General features: G+C 32.0%; 1 protein-coding gene across 1 annotated transcript; it reads left to right on the top strand.

Annotated features, from left to right (window-relative positions):
- Positions 1-719: 719 nt before the first annotated feature.
- On the top strand, positions 720-20,315 carry LOC136220326 (subtilisin-like protease SBT4.14). The gene is made up of 11 exons (XM_066008136.1): positions 720-806; positions 2,472-2,560; positions 3,742-3,839; positions 6,414-6,557; positions 8,767-8,872; positions 11,105-11,618; positions 15,214-15,311; positions 17,089-17,313; positions 18,577-18,685; positions 18,766-18,979; positions 19,731-20,315. The coding sequence occupies exons 1-11, from the start codon at positions 720-722 to the stop codon at positions 20,270-20,272; spliced, it is 2,226 nt and encodes a 741-aa protein (XP_065864208.1). The 3' UTR covers positions 20,273-20,315.
- Positions 20,316-22,572: the final 2,257 nt, after the last annotated feature.

The following is a 22,572-nucleotide window of genomic DNA, read 5'->3' as shown; positions in this document are numbered from 1 at the left end:
ATTTGGATTCACGTTGTCAGAATTTAGCCGATAACGATCTCAAAATGAAATTTTTTCAAGAATTAAAGTTGTTTAATATCATATGTACTATGGAAGAATATTTTTAATTTTTCAAAATCATCATTTTTTGAGTTTCTCTCTTTAAATATTAACTTTCTTTCTCATAAAAAAACACTACCTTCAAAAGTTGTTTTTCAAAATCATTAAACTTAAAAAGTTGCTTAAAATATCATCTAACTTTTAAAATTTTTCATTTTTGGGATCGTTATCAGCCAAATTCTGACAACGTGAATCCAAATGCAAAATTTTAAACCAAAGTATTACGTTTGCAAAAAAAATACCACAGATATTCATATGCAAATCGGAAAAACCACACGACATCTACTTATAATTAACCCTTTATTTAAACCAAGAGATACTATTAATCTATTTACTCAATTCTCATAAAAATTGACAAATTGTAAGATTTTGCTTAGAAGTAATATCCTAGCAATTAATTTTTTTGTTACCAAGTAAAAGCAATATCCATGAAAGGAACAACTACTCTTTTTTTTTTGGGTTTTTTTGTTATCTTTTAAGGTTTCTAACCCATAAACCTTATCATCATCAACCAACAACTTCACATGAAAAGTGTACGTTTCCTATATATATATATATATATATATATATATATATATATATATAACAATGAACATCTGTTTTATGAAATAAAAGCAAGCATGTTCAGGCAGAAATTTATCCCTCTTATACTCTTGAATTTGATCTTTACAGGGCTGGTTTCTGCAACTGAAGATGCTGATAATAAGGTAGAATTCTAACCCCGGTAACGGATCTAAAAAGGTTGGGGCAGTGATGGATCCAGAATTCATTGAGAGGGAGGGGGCTTATCGTGATTTATGAGTGCTAAAAGCCCACTGGACTCATCCCTATTGGGGGTTGAGCACTCACTTATCGCCGAAAAATGCTATAAAAGTTATGCTTGAAGAGCTTTTTTCTTTTTTGTAAAAGTACTTAAAAATATTAATTGAGCACTGGATCATAAAGAAAAAACTCCTGTCAGACTGTCAGTAGTTACAGATTCAGGATTCACTGATATAGGTGTTTGTGGTGGTCTCTCGATGCTAAAATGATATTTTTTTTTTAGCCTTTTTATATAAAAATTAAAGCCTCGTACACAATTTCTATAGAAATTTTGGTGTTTTTCGACGACCGGTGAATGCTCAAACTCCACTGAATCCATCATTGACTATCAGTGAATTCTGGATTGGTCACTTTGTAACCCAATCTACATCCTCTTTATTATACGATTATTTTCATGACTCTTTAAAGGGGTTGTGGGGGGGGAGGGGGGGTGAGCATAACCGAACCGAGAATCCAAAGACCGAAAAAACCGGACCAAATCGGACCGAATTATATTTCGGTTTGGTTTGGTCCTAATTTTTAAACTAGTTTGGTTTTCGGTTCGGTTCGGTTTGGTCCGGTCCAAAACCGAATAAAACCAAACTGAAATACTATATATACTACTTTTCGTTTTAAGGTTTTAAATTAATTAACTAATTATATATAGAAAGGAAAAAACACTTAAACATGTTTTTTCTCTCTCAACTAATTATATATACAAAAGAAAAACTAATTATATGATTATTGTCTTTCTATAATTATTTGGTTAGTAAAGTCACACGTAGTTATAAGTCTTTAGTACTTTGTTTGGTCCAAATATGAACCAAACCGAACCGGACCGAAATAATTTGGTTTGATCCTGACCAAACCAAATTATAATTTGGGTTGGTTTGGTCCTAAAAAATAGGGGTAATTTAGTTCGATCCAATTCGGTTTGATTCGATTTTTGGACCGAACCGGATCATGCTCACCCCTAGGTTGGAGTGTTAAACACCCACTGGTATCCGGAAAATGCTATGAAAGCTATGCACAAAGTGCAATTTTTCTATAAAAGTATTTAAAAACTATCAATTTAGCATTCATAAATCACAAAAAAAAATCAAACATCTCCTGTAAGGAGAAATTCTATTATGGTCCCGGTCCATTGGATCTTACAAATAGAAACGTGGCAATTGTGCACATTTTTTTCCTTACACCAATTATCTCCTAATGAGATAGCATGATTCTCTTTTTTTAATTGGTTGGGTCCATTGCACCCAGTCCACTGTAGAAATTCTCATCCTATAAGACTGTCAGCACTGATGGATTCAGAAGTACTTATAGTGGTCTCTCATGATTTATATGTGTTATTTTTTTTGGGCGTTTTTACATAAAAAAATAAATAAAATCCCGTACAGTTTCCATAAAATTTTAATGTTTTCCGGTAATCAATATATGCTCATGACCCCTAAATCCGCTTCTGACTGTTAGTAAAACCTGGATCCGTCGCTTGTGTGATGCAATCTACATCCTTTTTTATTATTATATGATATTTTTGTGACTATTCAAGCTGATTTTTATTGATTGAACAGGATTTTTACATAGTTTTTCTTGGAGATGATTCAATAAAGGACCATCTATCTGCAGTTCAAATGCATGTTGATATCTTAGCATCTGTAAGGCAGGTTCACTTCTCTATCAATCACAAAAGTTGATTTTATATTAATAAAATAATGGATAAAAATCAAATTTGACTCTAATATATAAAAGAATTATAAATTTAGTCTTAATATACGAAATGATGCAAATTTAACCTAAAGTTTCCAAACAAGATCAATTTTAGCTCTACCTTATTGAAATTAAAAAAAAGGCTGGGTTGACTGTCATTTAACTGTCACATCAGATGTTTCAAACAAGTTTATCGATAAACTGAATTAGTGTCGTACATTTTTTGTTGGTTCAAATACATTACAGATTTTAGACGCTTTGACAAAAAAAAAATTATGATTAACATATATATGATAGTCTTGGGTTTTTTGTAAGTTTGTTAATAACATATTAAAAATCTTAGACATAATTGATGTTTGGAATGTCTAATGTTATAGTTAAATAACAGACAAATCAGCCTTTTCCAATTTTTGATAATATATGACTAAAATTGATATTGCTTGGAAACGTTTGGTTAAGTCTAGACCATTTTATACGCTAGGGCTAAATCTACATTTGAGAAAAAAAATAGGGTCAAATTTGATCCATATCCCATAAAATAATTTATTTTGCATTTTATACCAACAGAGTCACTTTAAACATTTTCACACTAAATTCTCACGGGAAATACTGACTAGTACATATGCTTAGAGTTTTGAAAAGTCCTAGTGACTATTTACGGTGAGGCCTTTACCCGAAACCATTGAATAAAATGCAAAAGTGCGTTATTTTACTGAAACAAAATGAATTTTCGTGAACTTATTGAAACATGATCGAAACTAAAGTAACAGTACGTGCAATTTAATCTTCTTTTCTTTCCTTTTTAATCCCGGTTTGTTTGTCGAAAAATATTGTGTTTTTTAAAAATTTGGATAAGGAATTCTTTTATGTTGGAAAACAAAATATTTTTCAGTATTTTGGATATAACACCAGAAAACGGAAAGAAGTGGTGGATGACTATTGTTTTAAAAAAGGTAAGGAAAAATATAGCAGGGTTCCAACAACTCACATTTTTCATAAATTTTTCTTTTGACTTGCCTAAACAAATACCGAAAAATCAGTAAAATATTTTTTTGCACAATATTTTTCGATAAACAAAAAGGATCTAAACTACATATGCAAATTAATCTTTGTTAATTTCTTTTCTTATAATAGTGAAAATGATGCTAAGGACTCCATAGTTTATAGCTACACAAAGAGCTTTAATGCATTTGCAGCTAAGCTATCTCAATCTGAAGCCAACAAGTTATCAGGTATACTCAGTTTTCTCTTCGTTTCTTGCGTTTATCGTGATTTATGGATGTTAAATTGATATTTTTTTTAGTGTTTTTACATAAAGAAAAAGTAATACCCCGTGTCACAGTTTATTTAGACTTTTTAGCATTTTTCAACGATCAATGGGTGCTCAAGGCCCCTAAACTTTCTTGGACATGTTCGTGAATCTATTCACCCGTAGGAATTTCAAAGATCATGTGTATAGGTGTAGCTTACCGCATTCCCTCCCGAAACTTGTTTGGTTCGCCTAAGGCGGGTCTTTATGCGTTGGGTTTGGATATGCATATTTATCGGTCCGTTCATAAATCGACTAAATTTAGTTTGATGCATTTTATTATTGTTCATAGCTGTTGTTTTTTAGTAGAAATATATTAATTGAATGAGTCGGGCTGAGCTAGACTTGAAGATTAGTTTTCTTAGCCTAACCTAGCCCGGCCTGGCCCGAGTAGATGTGAAAATAGTGCAGACCGTGATGGGCTTATCAAGTCCGGTTAGACTTGATCTAACTCATGAATATATAGGGAAATTTACATGGAACTTCAAATTTAAAAAAAAAATCTACAATTTTGTTAATGGCTTTTTTGAATTATATCACTCTAGAAATACTATGGCAGTTACAAGCCATTTCCCTATATTTTCTCACCGCCAGTTTATAATTTAAACTAATTACTTGACATTTGCAAAATAAAAACTCATATTTTTTGATAAAAAATAATTAAATCTCCAATATTAATAAAACAATAATATTCTTAACATATGTGATTTTCATGTAAGAAACCCGAATATATATAATTATTGTTAGCACTTAGGCTGATTATGGAGTTCTAGAGATTCTTGAATCGGAGAAATGCCCAAATAAAAAGATACAAAATTTGATTGAACTTTGATTTTTTTTTAGGATCAAATCGAATTGTAGAATTGATTCTCATTAGGTACACTTTTATATATTTATTAATATTTATCAAAAAGTCATTTGATTCAAAAATTTAAACTGATACACAAAAGTCAAAACTAACTTTTATTATTATCATCTCATCATGTACGCAAATACCATGGTTATTAAAACCGGACCGGTCAAACAACCGGAAAAGATAAAGGGTCAAGGGTTTGAGATTTAACCGGGATCCAACCGAGGTTCAACCGATATTCAAAAATCATGTGCAAATTATATTTTTATTCATATTTAATCTTATAATATAGTATAATATCAACTATATTCATAAAAATTATACTAATATAATAACATTTATTTAGTATCAAAACATGATATCAAATTAATAAATTTAACATGACAAATAAATATAAAAATTAAAGAAAATATATACTTTTAAAATTAATAACTAACATGTAAATATGCTAATAGGATATGTATTTTATAATTTAACTTAAATTTAAATTTGTTAGATTTTTAAAATTTATTTGTATATATTTAAAATCTAAATGCTAATTAAATTGTATTAATATTGAGAAAATATAATAATTTTTTAATGATATTTATCTAAATAGAAAAAAATAATACTAAATCATATTTTAATTATTTACGTTATAACATTATTATTTATTCTTAAATAGTTAATAACAGATATAAGTGAAATGGTAGTGTAGTGGTAAGTATTAGAGTTTATAGACCAAAGGTCCAAGGTTCGAATCCTACCTTTATCAAAATTTATATATATTTTTTTAAGTAAACATGTCTAAAAGCAAACCGGACCAAACCGCTTAACCGATACTGAGTCAACTGGTTTATGGTTGAACCGGCCGGTTTGAGCGGGTCTGAACGGTTTTCAAGGATTTAACAATCGGACCACCTCCGGCCTGAAATTGTGACCGGTTTTGGTCGAACCGGGTTGGACCGGCCGGACCGGTCCAGGTTTGATAACCTTGGCGAATACACTTTGAGCTTGAAGCGTGTACAATACAACAAGCTTAAACTGATAAATTAAGGTTCAACCTTTTCAAAATCTATCCTTACTGTGCCACGTGTATTTTAGGGGATTAATAGGACAGGACATTTTAAACAAATCCAAGTGTAAATATGATCATTTTAAACAAATCCAAGTGTAAATATGATACTTTAAAAATATAAGGAGCAGTTGATTTTTTTTTTTTTTTTGAATAAGTACAAGGAGTTAGAAATGTATTAAACCTATTATCTATGCCAATTTCTTGAACGAAAACCGAACTATATTGAACCAAAAAAATCGAAATTTTTATACACGAATAAATTATAAACAATAACAATTTAAATATTGTGTAATTATAATATTTGGATGATTTTATTAATTAAAAGAAATGTATGTTATAATTTGTGATCAATAATAAATATCCGAATAACTGTTCTAATTGTATTAGAACCGAATATCCAAATCCCCGGATTGAATTGTACCGAAAAATTCAATTCAATCCAATCCAATCAGAGCTCCCTTTTTCAATACAATTCCAAACACTTAATTTGTAAATTCATCGAATTTCAATACAATTCCGGAAATTTTCAAATTTGTAGCGGATATCACCCCTAATTAGCATTTAATCAATTTTTGTTTTGTTGGCAGGGATGGAAGAAGTACTTTCTGTATTCCCAAATAGGTATCACAAGCTTCACACAACAAAATCATGGGATTTTATTGGACTTCCTAAGGCTGCAAAAAGACATGTCAAAATGGAGAAAAACATAATTGTTGGCCTACTAGATACTGGTATCATTATCTTAATTTCTTATTCAATCCTTTTTTTTATTATTATTGTATTAACTTACTTATTTAAGTGAAAACGATTATAATTTTAGAGGGTTAAATGCATCGTTGTTCACTGAATTTTCATGGTTATCTCAAAATAATCATTCAACTTCAATTTGTCTCAATAAAATTATTGAACTTTAAATTTTGTCTGAATTAAATCACTCCGACAATTTTAAGAGAAAAAAGACACAAAAAAAAGTGACGTGGCTATCACATCAGCATTAGTCAACTTTCAGAGCTGACCGAAATGACATGTGTCTACTACCTAACTAACCAAAACGACACATGTTAGTTAGGTGACAATCACGTCTCATTTTGGTTAGCGATGAAAGTCGACTACTGCTGATATGGTAATCACGTCACTTTTCCAGTGTGTGTTTTGCTCAAGTGACTTAATAGAGATAAAATTTAAATTTGAATGTTTTTATTGAGACAAATTGAAGTTCAGTGACCATTTTTAGACAACTATAAAAATCAAGTGACTGATGATGCATTTAACCTTAATTTTAGAACTATATAAACAAGGTTGTTTGCTTATTTATTTGCATCTAGACCTGTCCATGAGTCGAGTTTACTGGGGTTTCATGTAAATGCTCAGTCCAAGCGTAGCCCATTATTAATATAGACGGGCTCGGGCCGGTTTGGATTCGGACTTAAAATCAAATTCTAAACCCAACCCATATAAACCCACCTAAAAATATATACATAATTTGTAATTATAAAAAATAAAATTTATACTTAAAATTAAATATTTAATATATAAATATATAAATTAATAATTAATATTAATAGGCGGACCAGACTGAACTGGTCCGTGCTATTTTTATCAATCCCAAGCCTGCTAAAAAAATAGACAGGCTTTACCTATGATCAATTTTTATTATCCAAACCCGGCCCAAGAGACACAGACTCGTGGACAGATCTATTTGCATCCAAAGTTTTTGAAGTTCTGCTCTTTAAGATATGTATACGTGTTAGCTTTAAGGTGTAACTAGATTCATGAGATTTGAGAGTTAGAAAAGAGGTAAAAATTGCAAGGTCGTAAAAAAACGCTAGATTCTAGTTGGGCAAATGTGACTCTCGATAATTAATCGGGGATTAATCAGATTTGTATTTCTATTTTTTTTTATTTAATAAACAAATTGTTATATGAAACAATTAAAATAGGTATTAAACTATCTTTAGTAATACAAAATGATTTAATATAAAAAAAATAAATATATTTGTAATATAAAAAAAAATATTTGTAATATATATTTAAAAATATACAATTATCAATATTTCAACAACAATATATTAAAATAACTCAAATAAATAAAATAAAATATTTACAATTGGGGTCGACCTTAAATCTAGGCCTAGAGGTGGTCTAATTTTTTTTTTCTTTTATATATATATGGAGTAAAAATATTTTTATACATATATTAATGTCATTTAAGCTTTAAAGGATTTGAATAATTGATATTTTAGATTTAAAAAATCTCCAATTAATTTTTTAAATATAGGCCGAGAGTTAATTTAAACAATTTGTGAAAAATTTTATGATTTTAGAGTAAAACATAAGTTTTTGGTGAACGTAATAATACGTACCATAAAATTCTTAATGAAATACAATATATTTTAATTTTTATGCACATTTTTTTTAAGTGGCTCTTATCTCTTATTTTGCGTAAGGTCTATAAATTCTCAGAATCGATCCTGGAAACAATGTCTTTAAAATCTTAAACCATATCATGAAAACAAGTAGATAACGCAATTAAACCAAAACATATAAAAATAATAAACACATTTCACGAATAACCATATGACGATATTAAAAAATGAACTATAATAGTGCAATAATAATAATAAACGATTTCGTTCATTGTCGCTTGCGCGACATCCATACGGTATAGAAGGATCCCCTAACAGCTAAAAATTGCATAGGAGGCTAAAAAGCATCTAGAGGGACTAATTGAAGAAAATCGGAATGAATTCTCGATTTCAAACGATTAAACGATTTCATTATGATTGTATTAATTTGTTGGCTAATAATGAATTATGTGCTTCTCATCACGTTTCAACCATGCGATTGCATGTCTAATTTTTTGTTTCGCATATTAAGCTTATTATAATCAACACCGATCTACTTCCTAACGTACCATAATTTGATATCTATTATTAACAGGGATCACTCCGCAGTCTGAAAGCTTCGACGATGATGGGTTCGGTCCTCCCCCTAAGAAATGGAAAGGCACTTGCCATCACTTTGCTAATTTCTCAGGATGCAACAAGTAACAATCTTTACCTCTTTGTATTCTTCTATTTAAAAAAATTCTAATTCAATATTGCTTTCTGAAATTCTTAAAAATACTATTTGGTAAAGAGCTTTTTGAAGTAAAAGTAGAGATTTGAGCTACTTTAGAGGTTTTAACTACTCAAACCTCTAATAGCGATGTTTGGTGCAGCGAGTTTTAAAAGAGCTTATTGGATCCAAAAACCTAATTTTGAAAAAACTAGTTTTATGAGTTTTTTCAATTAGTTTATTGCTCCATCTCTTTTGATGGAATTTTTTACCCCTAATTACTATCCTTTAACCCCAAATGAAGGTTTTACCATACCCTTATTTGTCATTTTATACAAACAGTTATTAGCAATCAGCTAAATTTTACCAAACAAGTTTATACAATCAACTAGTTAAATCAGTTGAACCAGGTTCTTTGTAGCGGGCAGGGGTGCCAACTAGTTGGGATGTCTGCCTAATCCATCCCTGGCCTTCCATGTTCTAATTAAAAAAAAAAACTAGTTAAATCAGTTAGTCAAATCAGCTAACAAATAACGTAATCAGTTAACAACTATTTGCCAAACAAGACCTATATTTTCAGGCTTATATAAACAATGATTATTTATTTATTTATGGAAAGAGTTTTTAAGTTTGTGTTTTTATGATATGTATATGTTCATAGGTTCAAATATCTGTCCTGTCTGTCAAGAACCGTGTCCAATGAATCGGGTTTGAACAAGAAAAACCAATATCGACATTAGGCCGGTCTAGTTTAAGCCTATCTATTTCTAGACTGTACTTGGGATTTATAAACCTAGACGGATCGTTTAGGTTTGAACCCGCGTATTAATATTAATTTTGTTTTTATTATTAAAGAAAAGGATTTTTAAGTGGGTATATTTGAGTTGGGTTTGGAGTTTGATTTTTTAAACCCAAATATATCTAAATTAGCAAAGGGTTTGGATTGGGTATTTTTAGGCGAAATTTTAATGGGCCCAACCCACCTATGAAAAGGTCTAGTATATGCACAGTTGTTAGAACTTGATCGACCGGTTTGATCGGAACCGATCGGTTCGGTTGAGGTTAGAAATATGGTTGTTAAAACTGGACCGGTCATAAAACCAGAAAAAACAAAGCGTTTAGGCTATGCTTACTTTGTTTTTAATAAAATAAGCCTTACTTTGTTTTTTCTACCATTAGATGGTGATAAACTTTAATAAAGTAAGCTCATCCAATGGTAGAAAGTAAATCTTACTTTGTTAAAAACAAAGTAAGTATAGAAGACACCTTTACATTTAATATCTAAAGGTAAAAATATTAACAATAATAATAATAATAATTTATTTAAAAAGTTATATTTTTTAAATTATATATATATATTTTTAATTTGCAATATTGAATTTATTAATTTGATATATAATTATAATCTGATGAATTGATACTAAAAAATATTTTTATCACCATTTTCTATTAATATTGTTATCATTTTTACTATTTAGATATCAAATGCAAATAAAACTATTATTTTTAAGGTATTTTTAAAACCTCGATTGGATCCGATTAAATTTAACCCTTAACCTTTTTCCTTTTCCGATTCTATAATAGGTCAGTTTTGACAACCATGAGCATATGTAAGCTTTTGAGTGTTACTTGGGTAAAGGATATGCTTTTTTTTGGGTTTAATATAGGGATAATGTACCAAAATAGGTCTATGGTTTTTAGAGAAATATCAATTTAGGCTCCACGTACAAAATAGCACCAATATAAGCTTAAAGTTTAAAAAATGATACCAATTTAGGCCTCGATAACGGAACGAGACACGTCATTGATATTACTCTGTTAAGTTATGTCAATTGTACATAAAAGGAGAAATCAGAACTTAACAGAATAATATCAATGACGTGTCCAATCCGTTATCGAGGTCTAATTGGTACATTTTTTAAACGTTAGACATATATTGGTACTATTTTATACGTGGAGCCTAAATTGATACTTCCTAAAAACCATAGGCCTATTTTAGTACCTTATCCCTTTAATATATCTCCAACCTCTGCTCTTCTTAATTAGCGTTTCCGCGTTTCATTTCCATTTCCATCATGGTTTCGTAGCTACATTTTTTAAAATTAACGTCTTCCATTATCTATTTTAGTTTTCCGTTTCCGTGCAACACAGAGTTCTACATATAAAACTTGTTATAATCAACGGCGGATCCAATTCCTAACGTAAAATCTCCATTTTAAAGCAAACTTGTAGGAGCAAGATACTTCAAACTAGACGGAAACCCAGACCCAAACGACATCTTATCCCCAATAGACACAGACGGACATGGAACACACACATCATCAACCTTAGCAGGCAAAGAAGTAGCAGAAGCAAGTCTATTCGGGCTAGCGAAAGGCGCGGCACGAGGAGCAGTCCCGTCAGCAAGAGTAGCAATGTACAAAGTATGTTGGGCTAGCTCAGGTTGTTCAGATATGGACATACTGGCTGCATTTGAAGCAGCAATACATGATGGTGTTGATGTTATTTCAGTTTCAATTGGAGGACTTGCTTCTGATTATGTGACAGATACATTAGCCATAGGGTCATTTCATGCTATGAGAAAAGGGGTTTTGACTGTGGCTTCTGCTGGGAATGATGGACCATCTTTTGGTAGTGTGGCTAACCATGCACCTTGGTTAGTCACTGTGGCTGCTAGTGGAATTGATAGGCAGTTTCAAAGTAGGATTGAGTTTGGGAATGGCATGACTATTTCTGTGAGTTTTTTAATCCACTCTCTTTTTGGGTTAATGGATGGTTGTTGACTGAACTTTCGTCAAAATGATCACTCAACTTTAATTTATCTCAATAAAACCATTCAACTTTGAATCTTGTCTCAATAAAGTCACTCTGACGACTTCAAGAGCAAAAAGACACCGAAAATATGACGTGGTTTCCACATCAGCAATAGTTGACTATCACTGCTGACTAAAACGACACGTGACTGCTACCTAGATGACACGTTGTTGCCATCTAGCTGACATGCGTCAGCTAGGTGGCATTCATGTGTGGTTTCGGTTAGCTAGGTGGTAGTCACGTGTCGTTTTGGTCAGTGATGAAAGTTAACTAGTGCTGATGTAGAAGTCACATTATATTTTCGTTGTCTTTTTTCTTTTGTAGTCGTCGGAGTGACTTTATTGAGACAAAATTCAAAGTTGGATGGTTTTATTAAGATAAAATTCAAAGTTGGATGAACTTTCATGGTTGTCTTAAAATGGTCACTCAACTTCAATTTGTCTCAATAAAATCATTCAACTTTGAATTTTGTCTCAGTAAAGTCACTCCGATGACTTCAAGAGAAAAAAGACACAAAAAATATGACGTGGTTTCCACATAAGCAATAGTCAACTTTCAACGCTAACTGGAACGACACGTGATTGCCACCTAGCTGACATGTTGTTGCCACCAATGTGACACGTGTCAGCTAGGTGGCAACTACGTGTGGTTTCGGTTAGCTAGGTGGCGTTTCGGCCAGTGGTGAAAGTTGACTACCGCTGACGTGGAAGTCACGTTATATTTTCAGTGTCTTTTTGCTTTTGAAGTCGTCAGAGTAACTTTATTGAGACAAAATTCAAAGTTGAGATAAATTGAAAGTTGAATGACTATTTTGAGACAATCATGAAAATTCAGTGATCAACGGTGCATTTAATCCCTATTCTTGTGGGGTTAAATGCATCACCAATCACAGTTACTGAGCTTTCATGGTTGTTTTAAAATGGTCACTCAACTTCAAGCTGTCTCATTAAAATCATTAAACTTTGAATTTTGTCTCGATAAAATCACTTTGGCGACTTAAAAAGCAAAAAAACACTGAAAATATAACGTGGTTTCCACATCAGCAGTAGTCAACTTTCACCGCTGATCGAAACGACACGTGAGTACTATCTAGATGACACGTTGTTGACACCTAGCTGACACGTGGCAGCTAGGTGGAAGCCATGTGTGGTTTCTGTTGGCTAGGTGGTAGTCACATGTCGTTTTGGTAGCGGTATAAGTTGACTAGTACTAATATGGAAGCGTCATATTTTTGGTGTCTTTTTGCTTTTGAAGTTGCTAGAGTGACTTTATTATTTTGTTAAGACAAATTGAAGTTGACTAACCATTTTGAGACAATCATGAAAATTCAGTGACCGATAATGCATTTAACCCAATTTATATAGCTAATTTGTTTCACACAGTCCCGAACTTGGTTAAAAAATTGATTGGCCACCTAACGTCTAATATATCGGTTGCCTCGTGTACTTAGTCTAAAACTTTAAATGTCTCCTTGAAATTTTAAAAGTTCTAAATGATCTCCGATTTTTGTCCAATTGTATTAAATAATTCAATATTCCTCAATATAATTTATTGGATGCAGAACATTCCCGCTATGTGTCAAAGTGATCATCATGTGTCAAAAGAAAATGTCAAATAGATAAATAATTAGAAACTTTTGAATTTTCAAGAGGTAATTGAAGTTTTAAGGTTATTGAATGCAATTTGACAAGAATGAGGGTTGTTGAATGCAATTGGATAAAAATAGGATGTCATTTGAAACTTTTAAAAGTTCAAAGGGCAGTTGATGTTTTGGACCAAGTATAGGGGGCAACAGATGTATTAGGCCATGACTTAAATTTACAAAATGTCGGCGATGGCCACCTGAACTTTCTTAAAGAGATATGATTAACTCTCTAAGTCAACATGACAAAGCAAAAATAGAATTTAGAAAAATCAAAATGTATATCATTTTAAGCAAGTTCACGGAGATATTAGATCACTGTAAACAAGTTCAGAGAGTCAATAAATCGCTTTTATACAAATTCACGTAACTAATATATTACTTTAAATAAGTTTAGGGAGGCTGACGAGATACTTTGTGAGTTTAGGAAGTCAATCAGATTTTTAGATAAAGTTCAAGGAGCCCTATGTATTAAGTTTTGACTTAATACATATGTACTTGTTCAAATTATCCTACTGGTTTCTTGAACTTCGAAAATGTCTAATTAGCTCTGTGTGCTTGCTTAAAACGTTTGATTAGTCCGTATAACAAGGAGAGATCTGGACAAGTTAAAAATGTATCACTTTAAGCTAGTTAACGGCTAATAGATCGTTATAACAACTTCAGGAGTTCAATAAGTCACTTTAAACAAATTTAACGAGACATCTCCAAAATTTAAGGGGCCAGTTGGATAATATGGACAATTATAAGATTAATCCATTATTATTTCTATTACATTTATATCATATATATTCACATGGATAAGTATTAGGGGCTCTTGATGTCTTTAATAGTAAATTTCATTTCTATTAATTTTTGACATAACAACACGTTTTACAGAAACAATCCGCTTGAAATGACGTGTTCGACACAATTATTATGGGTGTAACACATCAGACGCCCAATGTACTTGTTCAGATTATCTGATTGACCTTTAAACTTTGGAAATGTCTCATTAGTCGGGTTAAATGCATCATTGGTCACTTAATTTATATGGTAGTCTTAAAATGGTCACCCAACTTCAATTTATCTCAATAAAATGACTCAGCTTAGAGTTTTGTCTCAATTAGACCACTCTAAAGATTTCAATGCTTAAAAGACATCAGAATGATAACATGGCTGACACGTCCGTATGAGTAAACTTAGATATTTGATCGAAACGACACATGGAAGCCATGTGTCAGTTATTTTTATGAAATTTTTTCATAAAAATAACTGACATTTGACAGCTAGGTGGTGCATACGTGGATGCCACATGTTGTTTCGGCCAGAGCTCTAAGTAGACTCATGCTGGCGTGTCATCCATGTCATTATTCCGATGCTTTTTTAATCACTGAAGTCACCGGAGTAACCTGATTGAGACAAAACTCAAAGTTCAGTGGTTTTATTGAGATAAATTGAAGTTGAGTGATTTGAGACAACCATTTAAGTTCAGTGACCAATAGTGCATTTAACCCCTCATTAGTCTCCTAAACTTACTTAAAATGTTTCATTAGCCCCGTTCCACCTAGCATAATAATAAAAGATTTGGATAATTTAAAACATGTTTCACGTTAAATAAGTTCAGAAGGTAATACATCATTAGCATCACTTTGCGGGTACAATAAACCATTTTAAGCAAATTCAGGAAGATAATAAATTATTCTAAGCAAGTTCAGAGGGATAATAATACATCTCCAAATTTCAAGAAGCCAACCGGATAATGTGGATAAGTAGAGGGGCTATCGATATATTAAACCAATGCCATTTTTATTTCATTTATATTATATATAATCACGTGAATTATGTAAATAACGTAGCACGATTATCGTATTGATTTAGTTATTTGTATGCAGGGAGTAGGGGTGAATACATTCGAGCCAAAGCAGAAATTATACCCTTTAATTAGTGGAGCTGATGCAGCTAAGAATTCTGAAAGCAAAATTGATGCAAGGTAATCTAATCTGGTCGGGTATTGATAAAACAAGTTTAATATACGGAAAGAAAATTATTATAATATTTACGTAATCCGACTAATTTTACATCCGTTGATGAAAGATGAGACATATTATTTCTGAAAATCAAAATTATTCACCGAAACCATTTGAATGCTCGAGGGCTCTTTAATTTATTTGGGGTTAAATGCATTGTTTGGTCACTAAACTTACATGATTGTTTTAAAATGGTCACTCAATTTCAATTTGTCTTAATAAAACCACAGAACTTTGAGTTTTATCTCAATTACATCACTTCGGTGATATCAGTGGTTAAAATACATCAGAATTGGCCGAAATGACATTTGGCAGCCACATGTCGCTTATTTTTATGAAAAAATCTAAATTTTTGTTTTTCTTTTCATAAAAATAAGTGACACGTGGATGTCAGGTTGCACATATGTGGATGTTATGTGTCGTTTCAGCCAGAGATCTGAGTTGACTCATGCAGAATTTTCATCACGAGGACCTCCCACTTTGGCGCAACTCTTGAAGCAATAGTTAATACTTGTCGAGTTTTATGTACGGCTCGGCTAATTGTTTGGCAGGAATGAAAATTCCATGCTAGTTTCTGAAAATAGAAAAATGTAACCACACGGATACTTACTCTTTTACCTAAATCAAATTAATAGAATTAAGGGTCAAAATGATGCTCAAACCTAATAGTCAATATCAGTTTACTCGAAATCGAAGTTTATGTATTAATTAAACCCGTAGGTTGATAAATTTTGACAAATTGGCCAAGATACAATCAATTTTAATACCAAAACTTTATAAAATTCGAGCCAAATTTTCAAAATTTACCAACTTGATACCCAAGCTTCAATTCGGATTAAATTGATTTTAACTGTCAACTTTAAGGACCATTTTAACCTTTAATTTCAATTTAATAACTTCTTAAGTGAGCCCGAATGACTTTCAAGTATCCCAAAACTTACCCTTGTCTATTTTTAGACCTCTATTGCCGGAAAAAATTGTGCATGAATTTTTTTTTCCCGATTTTCCAATGTTTATTTGCTCAGAAAAATAAGCCAACGAAAAATTTTGGGTTAGTCAATAGAAATTTTTATGAAGAAAGTGAGAAAAATGTTTTACTTTTTTTTAAAAGAGTAAAACATTTTATTAACCTTTTGGAACCCTACTTCAGCCATGTTCTTTATCACTTAATTTCAGTATCAACCAGTTCAGTTTAGTTCAGTAGCATTCAATTCAACAATCAGTCCAGTTCAGTAACTTATCATTACTTATTATAATTATAATTATTTTTTTCTTTTTATTATTAGAACCATTATTATTTTTATAAGCTTTTTATTTTAATTATTGCTATTTTTAAAGGATTATATTATTATTTCAGTTTCAGTAGAATTCAGTTTTGTTCGGTTTTTTTCGTAAAAAAGAACAGAGCCTTCATTCTTTCATACCCTTTTGAGAATAGTAGCCACCTACCACTTCTTTCTATTTTCTGTTATTGTAGTCAAACACTGAAAAATATTTTCATATAATTTTTTTCCAAAACACAATATTTTCCTACAAGACGGGGCCTTACTAGCAAATTTTCAAACTCTTTTATGTTTCTAACACAATGATTTGACCCGAAATAAATTATTACCTTTAAATACGTCCAATTTAACTAGAATTTCACTCACTTTCACCCAATTTCACTCACTTTCATCCAATTTCACCCACTCTCAATGAATTTCGCTCACTTTCACCGAGTTTCACTAACTTTAATTGCAGGTTTTGCTTGGAAGGATCAATGGACCCTAACAAAGTAAAAGGAAAACTTATTTACTGTGAGCTACAAGTGTGGGGTTCTGATTCAATTGTTAAAGGAATTGGAGGGGTTGGAACCATTGTTGAAAGTCAACAATTTCTTGATGCTGCCCAAATCTTCATGACACCAGGATCTATGGTTAATGCTAGTGTTGGTGATACCATTAACAAATATATACATTCCACAAAGTAATACTTGCATTTTCAATCTCTCAAACTAATTCGGATAGCGGATTTAGACTCCACGTATAAAATCGTGCAATATTACAGGTAAATTACATACATGGTGTATAACCTTTGTCCTATTTCACATTTTGGTGTACAACCTTCAATTTTGCACACAAAAGTGTACAACCTTTTGGTGACCTCTCACTAAAGTGTACAACTGGTAATTGTGACTTGTCAATGTGAAGTCAACGCTTTATGTCAACAATTTGACCAACATAAAAGTAAAAAATTGGCTGGTTAATGCAAAGTCAATGTACCACATCAGCAATTTTGACTTTTATGGCGGTCAAATTGCTGACGTGGCGCGTTGACCAGTCATAATTACCGGTTGTACACTTTAGTGGGACGTCATCAAAAGGTTGTATACTTTTGTGTGCAAAATGGAAGGTTGTACACTAAAGTGTGAAATAAAACAAAAGTTGTACACCATATATGTAATTTACCCGCAATGTCATATTAACGTTTTATAGAAGAAGCTATTCCAGACTCCACCGATGAAAGATCTATGGAAGTCCATTTTCTGTTAAGTTGGTTCCATTTGGGGGGGGGGGGGGGGGTTATACTGACGGTCGCTGAAGTTTGAGGTATGTTTCGAAAAAGTCAGTGAACTTCATTTTATTGAACTTTCATTTTTATTTTAATAAAATCCTTTCGGCAAATTCAGACAGAAAAAATGACGGAAATAATGACGTGGTAGTCATGTTGAAAATGACTAACTTTTACCTATGACATAGCAGTCACCTGACAATAATAACGATAATAATAATAATAATGATTATGATGATGACATTTTTTTGTTTATTTAAGTTGAGACAGCCAAAACTGTTTTTTTTATTGTAACATGACACACACGTGACTGTTATTGCATATGTAAAATTAAAACATTTCCAACGTGGCTAGCGTATCATTATTCTAGTGAATTTTTCTATTTTGGTTGGTCAGAATGACTTTAATGAAATAAAACTAAAAGTTTAATGACTTTATTGAAACAAAATGAAGGTTAGTAACTTTTTTGAAACAGACACGAAATTTCAATGACCATTGGTGCAATTTACCTCGTATGTCTGCCATCTAAGCTTCATTAACGTCCATGTGTAACTAAATTTAGTGCTAATATTGCATGGTTTTATATCCGGAGTCTAAATATGTTCTCTCAGAATGACCATAGAGCTAAATTTGTATCTTATGGATGATTAATTCATATGGACGAACCGACTGATGCAGATCAGCATCAGCAACGATACATAGATCCGAGGAAGTAAAAGTATCTGCTCCTTTCATTGCTTCATTTTCATCTCGGGGACCGAATCCGGGATCAAACCATCTTCTCAAGGTAGTATTCATCATTATATCCGAAATTTGTATCCTACAGAACATTAGTGTTAACATTGCACAATTTTACAATGTTTGCAGCCTGATGTTGCAGCACCAGGCATTGATATTTTGGCATCCTACACGCCTTTAAAGTCGATTACTGGCCTAAAAGGCGATACACTGTATTCGAAATTTACGCTTATGTCTGGAACTTCCATGGCATGTCCTCATGTAGCTGGTGTAGCTGCCTATATAAAATCATTCCATCCCAATTGGTCAGCAGCAGCTATCAAATCCGCCATTCTAACGACAGGTAGGTAACCATATTGTTGGAGTTATTGCGATAATATAACTAAACAACATATCCGTTTCATAGCAAAACCAAAGCCAAATATTCGGAGGGTCGATAGACAAAATTTAGTAAGAAACAAATTTACTGTTTTAGGATCAAAACTCACGGAAGTATTCGTCGCTAACTTCGTTACTAGAGTCAAATTTGTCACAAATTTTGTAACAATAAAATTACCGACTAAATTTTTTTAGTGACATTTTTTTTTATCGATACATGTAATTTTCGATACGTGTGATCCCTGTAGTTCGGTCCATCTGTTTCAGCAACTATATTTACATCTACATAACTTATTAACTGGGTAAATTACATATGTGGTGTACAACCTTTGTCTTTTTTCACACTTTGGTGTATAATCTTCAATTTTGAATACAAAATTGTACAACCGGTAATTATGACCGGTCAACGCGAAATTAAAACATCACGTCACCAATTTGACCTCCCTAAAAGTCAAAATTACTGACGTGACGTTTTGACTTCACGTTGACAGATCAACTTTTGACTTTTAGAAAGGTCAAATTGGTAATATAGGCATTGACTTTGCGTTAACCGGTCACAATTACCGGCTTTACATTTTAGTGAGAAATCAGCAAAAGATTGTACAGTTTTCTATGATTGTATACCAAATTGTGAAATAGGACAAATGTTGTACACCACGTTTACCCCTTGTGAACTTGTGTAACTAATCCTAACATTTCCTTGAACAATCATGAAGCAAAACCGATAAGCAGAAGAGCAAACACCGATGCAGAATTCGCCTACGGCGCTGGCCAACTGAATCCAGCCCGAGCTAGAAACCCTGGATTAGTCTACGACATGGACGAGATGTCATACATTCAATTCCTGTGCCACGAAGGCTACTCAGGATCATCCCTATCAATATTGGTCGGATCAAAATCGATAAATTGCTCGTCTTTGATCCCGGGAATCGGCTACGATGCCCTAAATTACCCTACAATGCAACTTAGAGTCTCAAATGAGAAGCAACCAAGTTTAGGGATTTTTCAAAGAATAGTGACAAATGTTGGTCCTTCTCCTAATGTATATAATGTGACTATTAAAGCTCCTAAAGGTCTTGAAATCATTGTAAAACCTCAATCTCTTACCTTTACTCATCCATTGGAGAAGAAGGGATTTAGGGTTGTTGTAAAGGCTAAACCTTTATCAAGTGGAGAGATAATTTCTGGCTCAATTGTATGGAGAAGCTTTCATAGAGTTGTAAGAAGCCCTATTGTTGCTTTCAAACCATTTGAATAATGATCAAAATTGCATAAATTGTTATGATTGATTGATGTGACAAAGTGATGAAATTTGATGAATATATAAAGTTCATCTTGTTTGTTTTTTTATTGCAACGTGGCAAACACGTGACTAAATCTCTCCACAGGCTCGAGTACTCGTCCGGCCCATCCAGACCCGTCTCCTTTGGACCGAACTTGGACATATAAACTAAGTTTAGGCCCAGACCGGCCTATTTTTTGGGCGGGCTTATGATTGATTAAAATAGCACGGGCCGGTCCAGCCCGACCCGCCTATTAATATTAACTAATTAATTTATATATTTATATATTAAATATTTACTTTTAAATATAAAATTTATTTTTTATAATTAAAAATTATGTAAATATATTTAGGTGGGTTTATATGGGCAGGGCCGATCCTGAGATTCTAGAGGTCAGGGGCGAAGGGTCCTCAAATAAAAAATAAAGTAAAAAAATCAATCATGGAAAGTTTTCACAATCTGCTGTTTTGACAAGCTCAAAAATTTTAAATACTGTCAATAATTTTGGTAAAATCATTTGCAACAAATATGTATTTTTTTATAAAATTTTATTTTTCGAACCCCTCCCCCTTGTATCTAGATGTGTTCTGCGATTTGTTTAGGCCTAGTATTATTTCTTTAACTCTTTCACATTTTAAGATCTAATTTCTATATTATTATTATTTTGAAAAAATATTATTTTTGGGCCCCTACATTCCTTGGGCCCTGGGCAGGCACCCCTCCTGCCCATGCCCAGGGACGACCCTGTATATGGACTAGGCTTGAGATTTGATTTTTAAGTCTGAGCCCTGTCCGGTCCGAGCCCGCCTAAATTTATAGCGGACTGGACTAGGCTTGGATTGAGTACTTTTACATAAAAGCCTGATAGGTCGGGTCTGAGCCCAATCCGGTCCATGACCAGGTCTACACGTGACTGTTATTGCATATATAAAATTAAATCATTTCCAACGTGGCTGCCATATCATTATTCTAGTGCTTTTTTCTATCTGAATTAGTCAGAATGACTTTAATGAAATAAAAATAAAAGTTTAATGACTTTAATTAACATGAACTTTATTCAAATTTCTGTTAGCTAGGTGTAAAGCTGGTCTTTTTTGGAAACGTTAGAGGTAAATTACACCGATAATCTTCGAAATTTTGAATATGTTTAAAAAAAAGTGCCAATTTGTGTAAGCAAGTCGTGTCGTATCAATTATCGAATGAGTGCTAAATAAGCCAACTCTAACCTAATTCAAAACATTTCATGTTATGATCGTAGGTGTCTTTTTTTATTCATGTCGTATATAATTTTACTACATGTAATACCGGTCACTTATAGAAATACTTTTAAATATTTATATCTTTTTTGAATTAATATTCTAATTCTAAATCCAAAATCTATTTAACAAATTCCTAATCCTTTTAAATTATAATGTACAATGTGCTATAGTTTTTAACGTTGACAACATTAAAAAAAAAAAAAGAGAATGTACGAATTTACCCCTATCATTTTGTTGGGAAGTGCAAATTTACTTCTAAAATAAGAAATGGTACAAATTTATCCCTACGATTTCAAGGAAGGTCAATTTTACACCTACGTAATGGAAAATTTGAATGTATTACTTTATCTGTTATTTAATTGTTGCATCAGATATTTCAAACTGCAATTATGTCCAAAAGTCTACGGTGTTATTAACACAGTTACAAATAACCTGCTAAAATATCAATAAAAAGTTCAAACAATCTGTCCAAATAGCGAAACTACTTCAGTTTACATATAAACAAGTTGGGAATGTTTGATATGACAGTCAAATAATTGTCAAACTAGTTCGTTCAAATTATCTGTTAGCTATAGGTAAAATTAATCTAGTTTGAAAACATTAAAGGTAAATTGTACCAATAGTTACTGAAGTTTGGAGGCAGTTTCAAAAAGGTAACTTCATTTATTTCAATTAAGTTATGAGACTTTGCTTTTTTGTTTCAATACAGTCATTTTAACCAATTCAGATAGAAAAAATAATTGGAATGGTGATATGACAACCACGTTGGAAGGAAGTCTGTTACACATAACATGATAGCTACCTGGCCACTGCATGTATACTATGTGACAACTAAAAAAATAAAAATATTTTTTTTACTGTCATGCGATAGTTTTAAGCAGTTAAATTAAATAAATAATAAATATTTTTTTTTTATCTTTTTCTATCATCTAACGGTTGTAAATGGAGGGACTAAAATTGCTATTTAATAAGGATTGGAATTGTAACTTGTGAGGACTAATTATATAATTTTGAGG

The sequence above is a fragment of the Euphorbia lathyris genome, chromosome 2 (assembly GCF_963576675.1).
Source record: "Euphorbia lathyris chromosome 2, ddEupLath1.1, whole genome shotgun sequence".
NCBI lineage: Eukaryota > Viridiplantae > Streptophyta > Magnoliopsida > Malpighiales > Euphorbiaceae > Euphorbia > Euphorbia lathyris.
This window is presented reverse-complemented; position numbering and strand designations above follow the sequence as displayed.

Excerpts from the sequence above, each read along its gene's own strand:
- LOC136220326 (XM_066008136.1), top strand. The coding sequence starts at position 720 with ATGTTCAGGCAGAAATTTATCCCTCTTATACTCTTGAATTTGATCTTT. Across the intron at positions 2,561-3,741 it reads GATATCTTAGCATCTGTAAG|TGAAAATGATGCTAAGGACT; the intron begins GCAGGTTCACTT and ends TTCTTATAATAG. Across the intron at positions 3,840-6,413 it reads TGAAGCCAACAAGTTATCAG|GGATGGAAGAAGTACTTTCT; the intron begins GTATACTCAGTT and ends TTTTGTTGGCAG.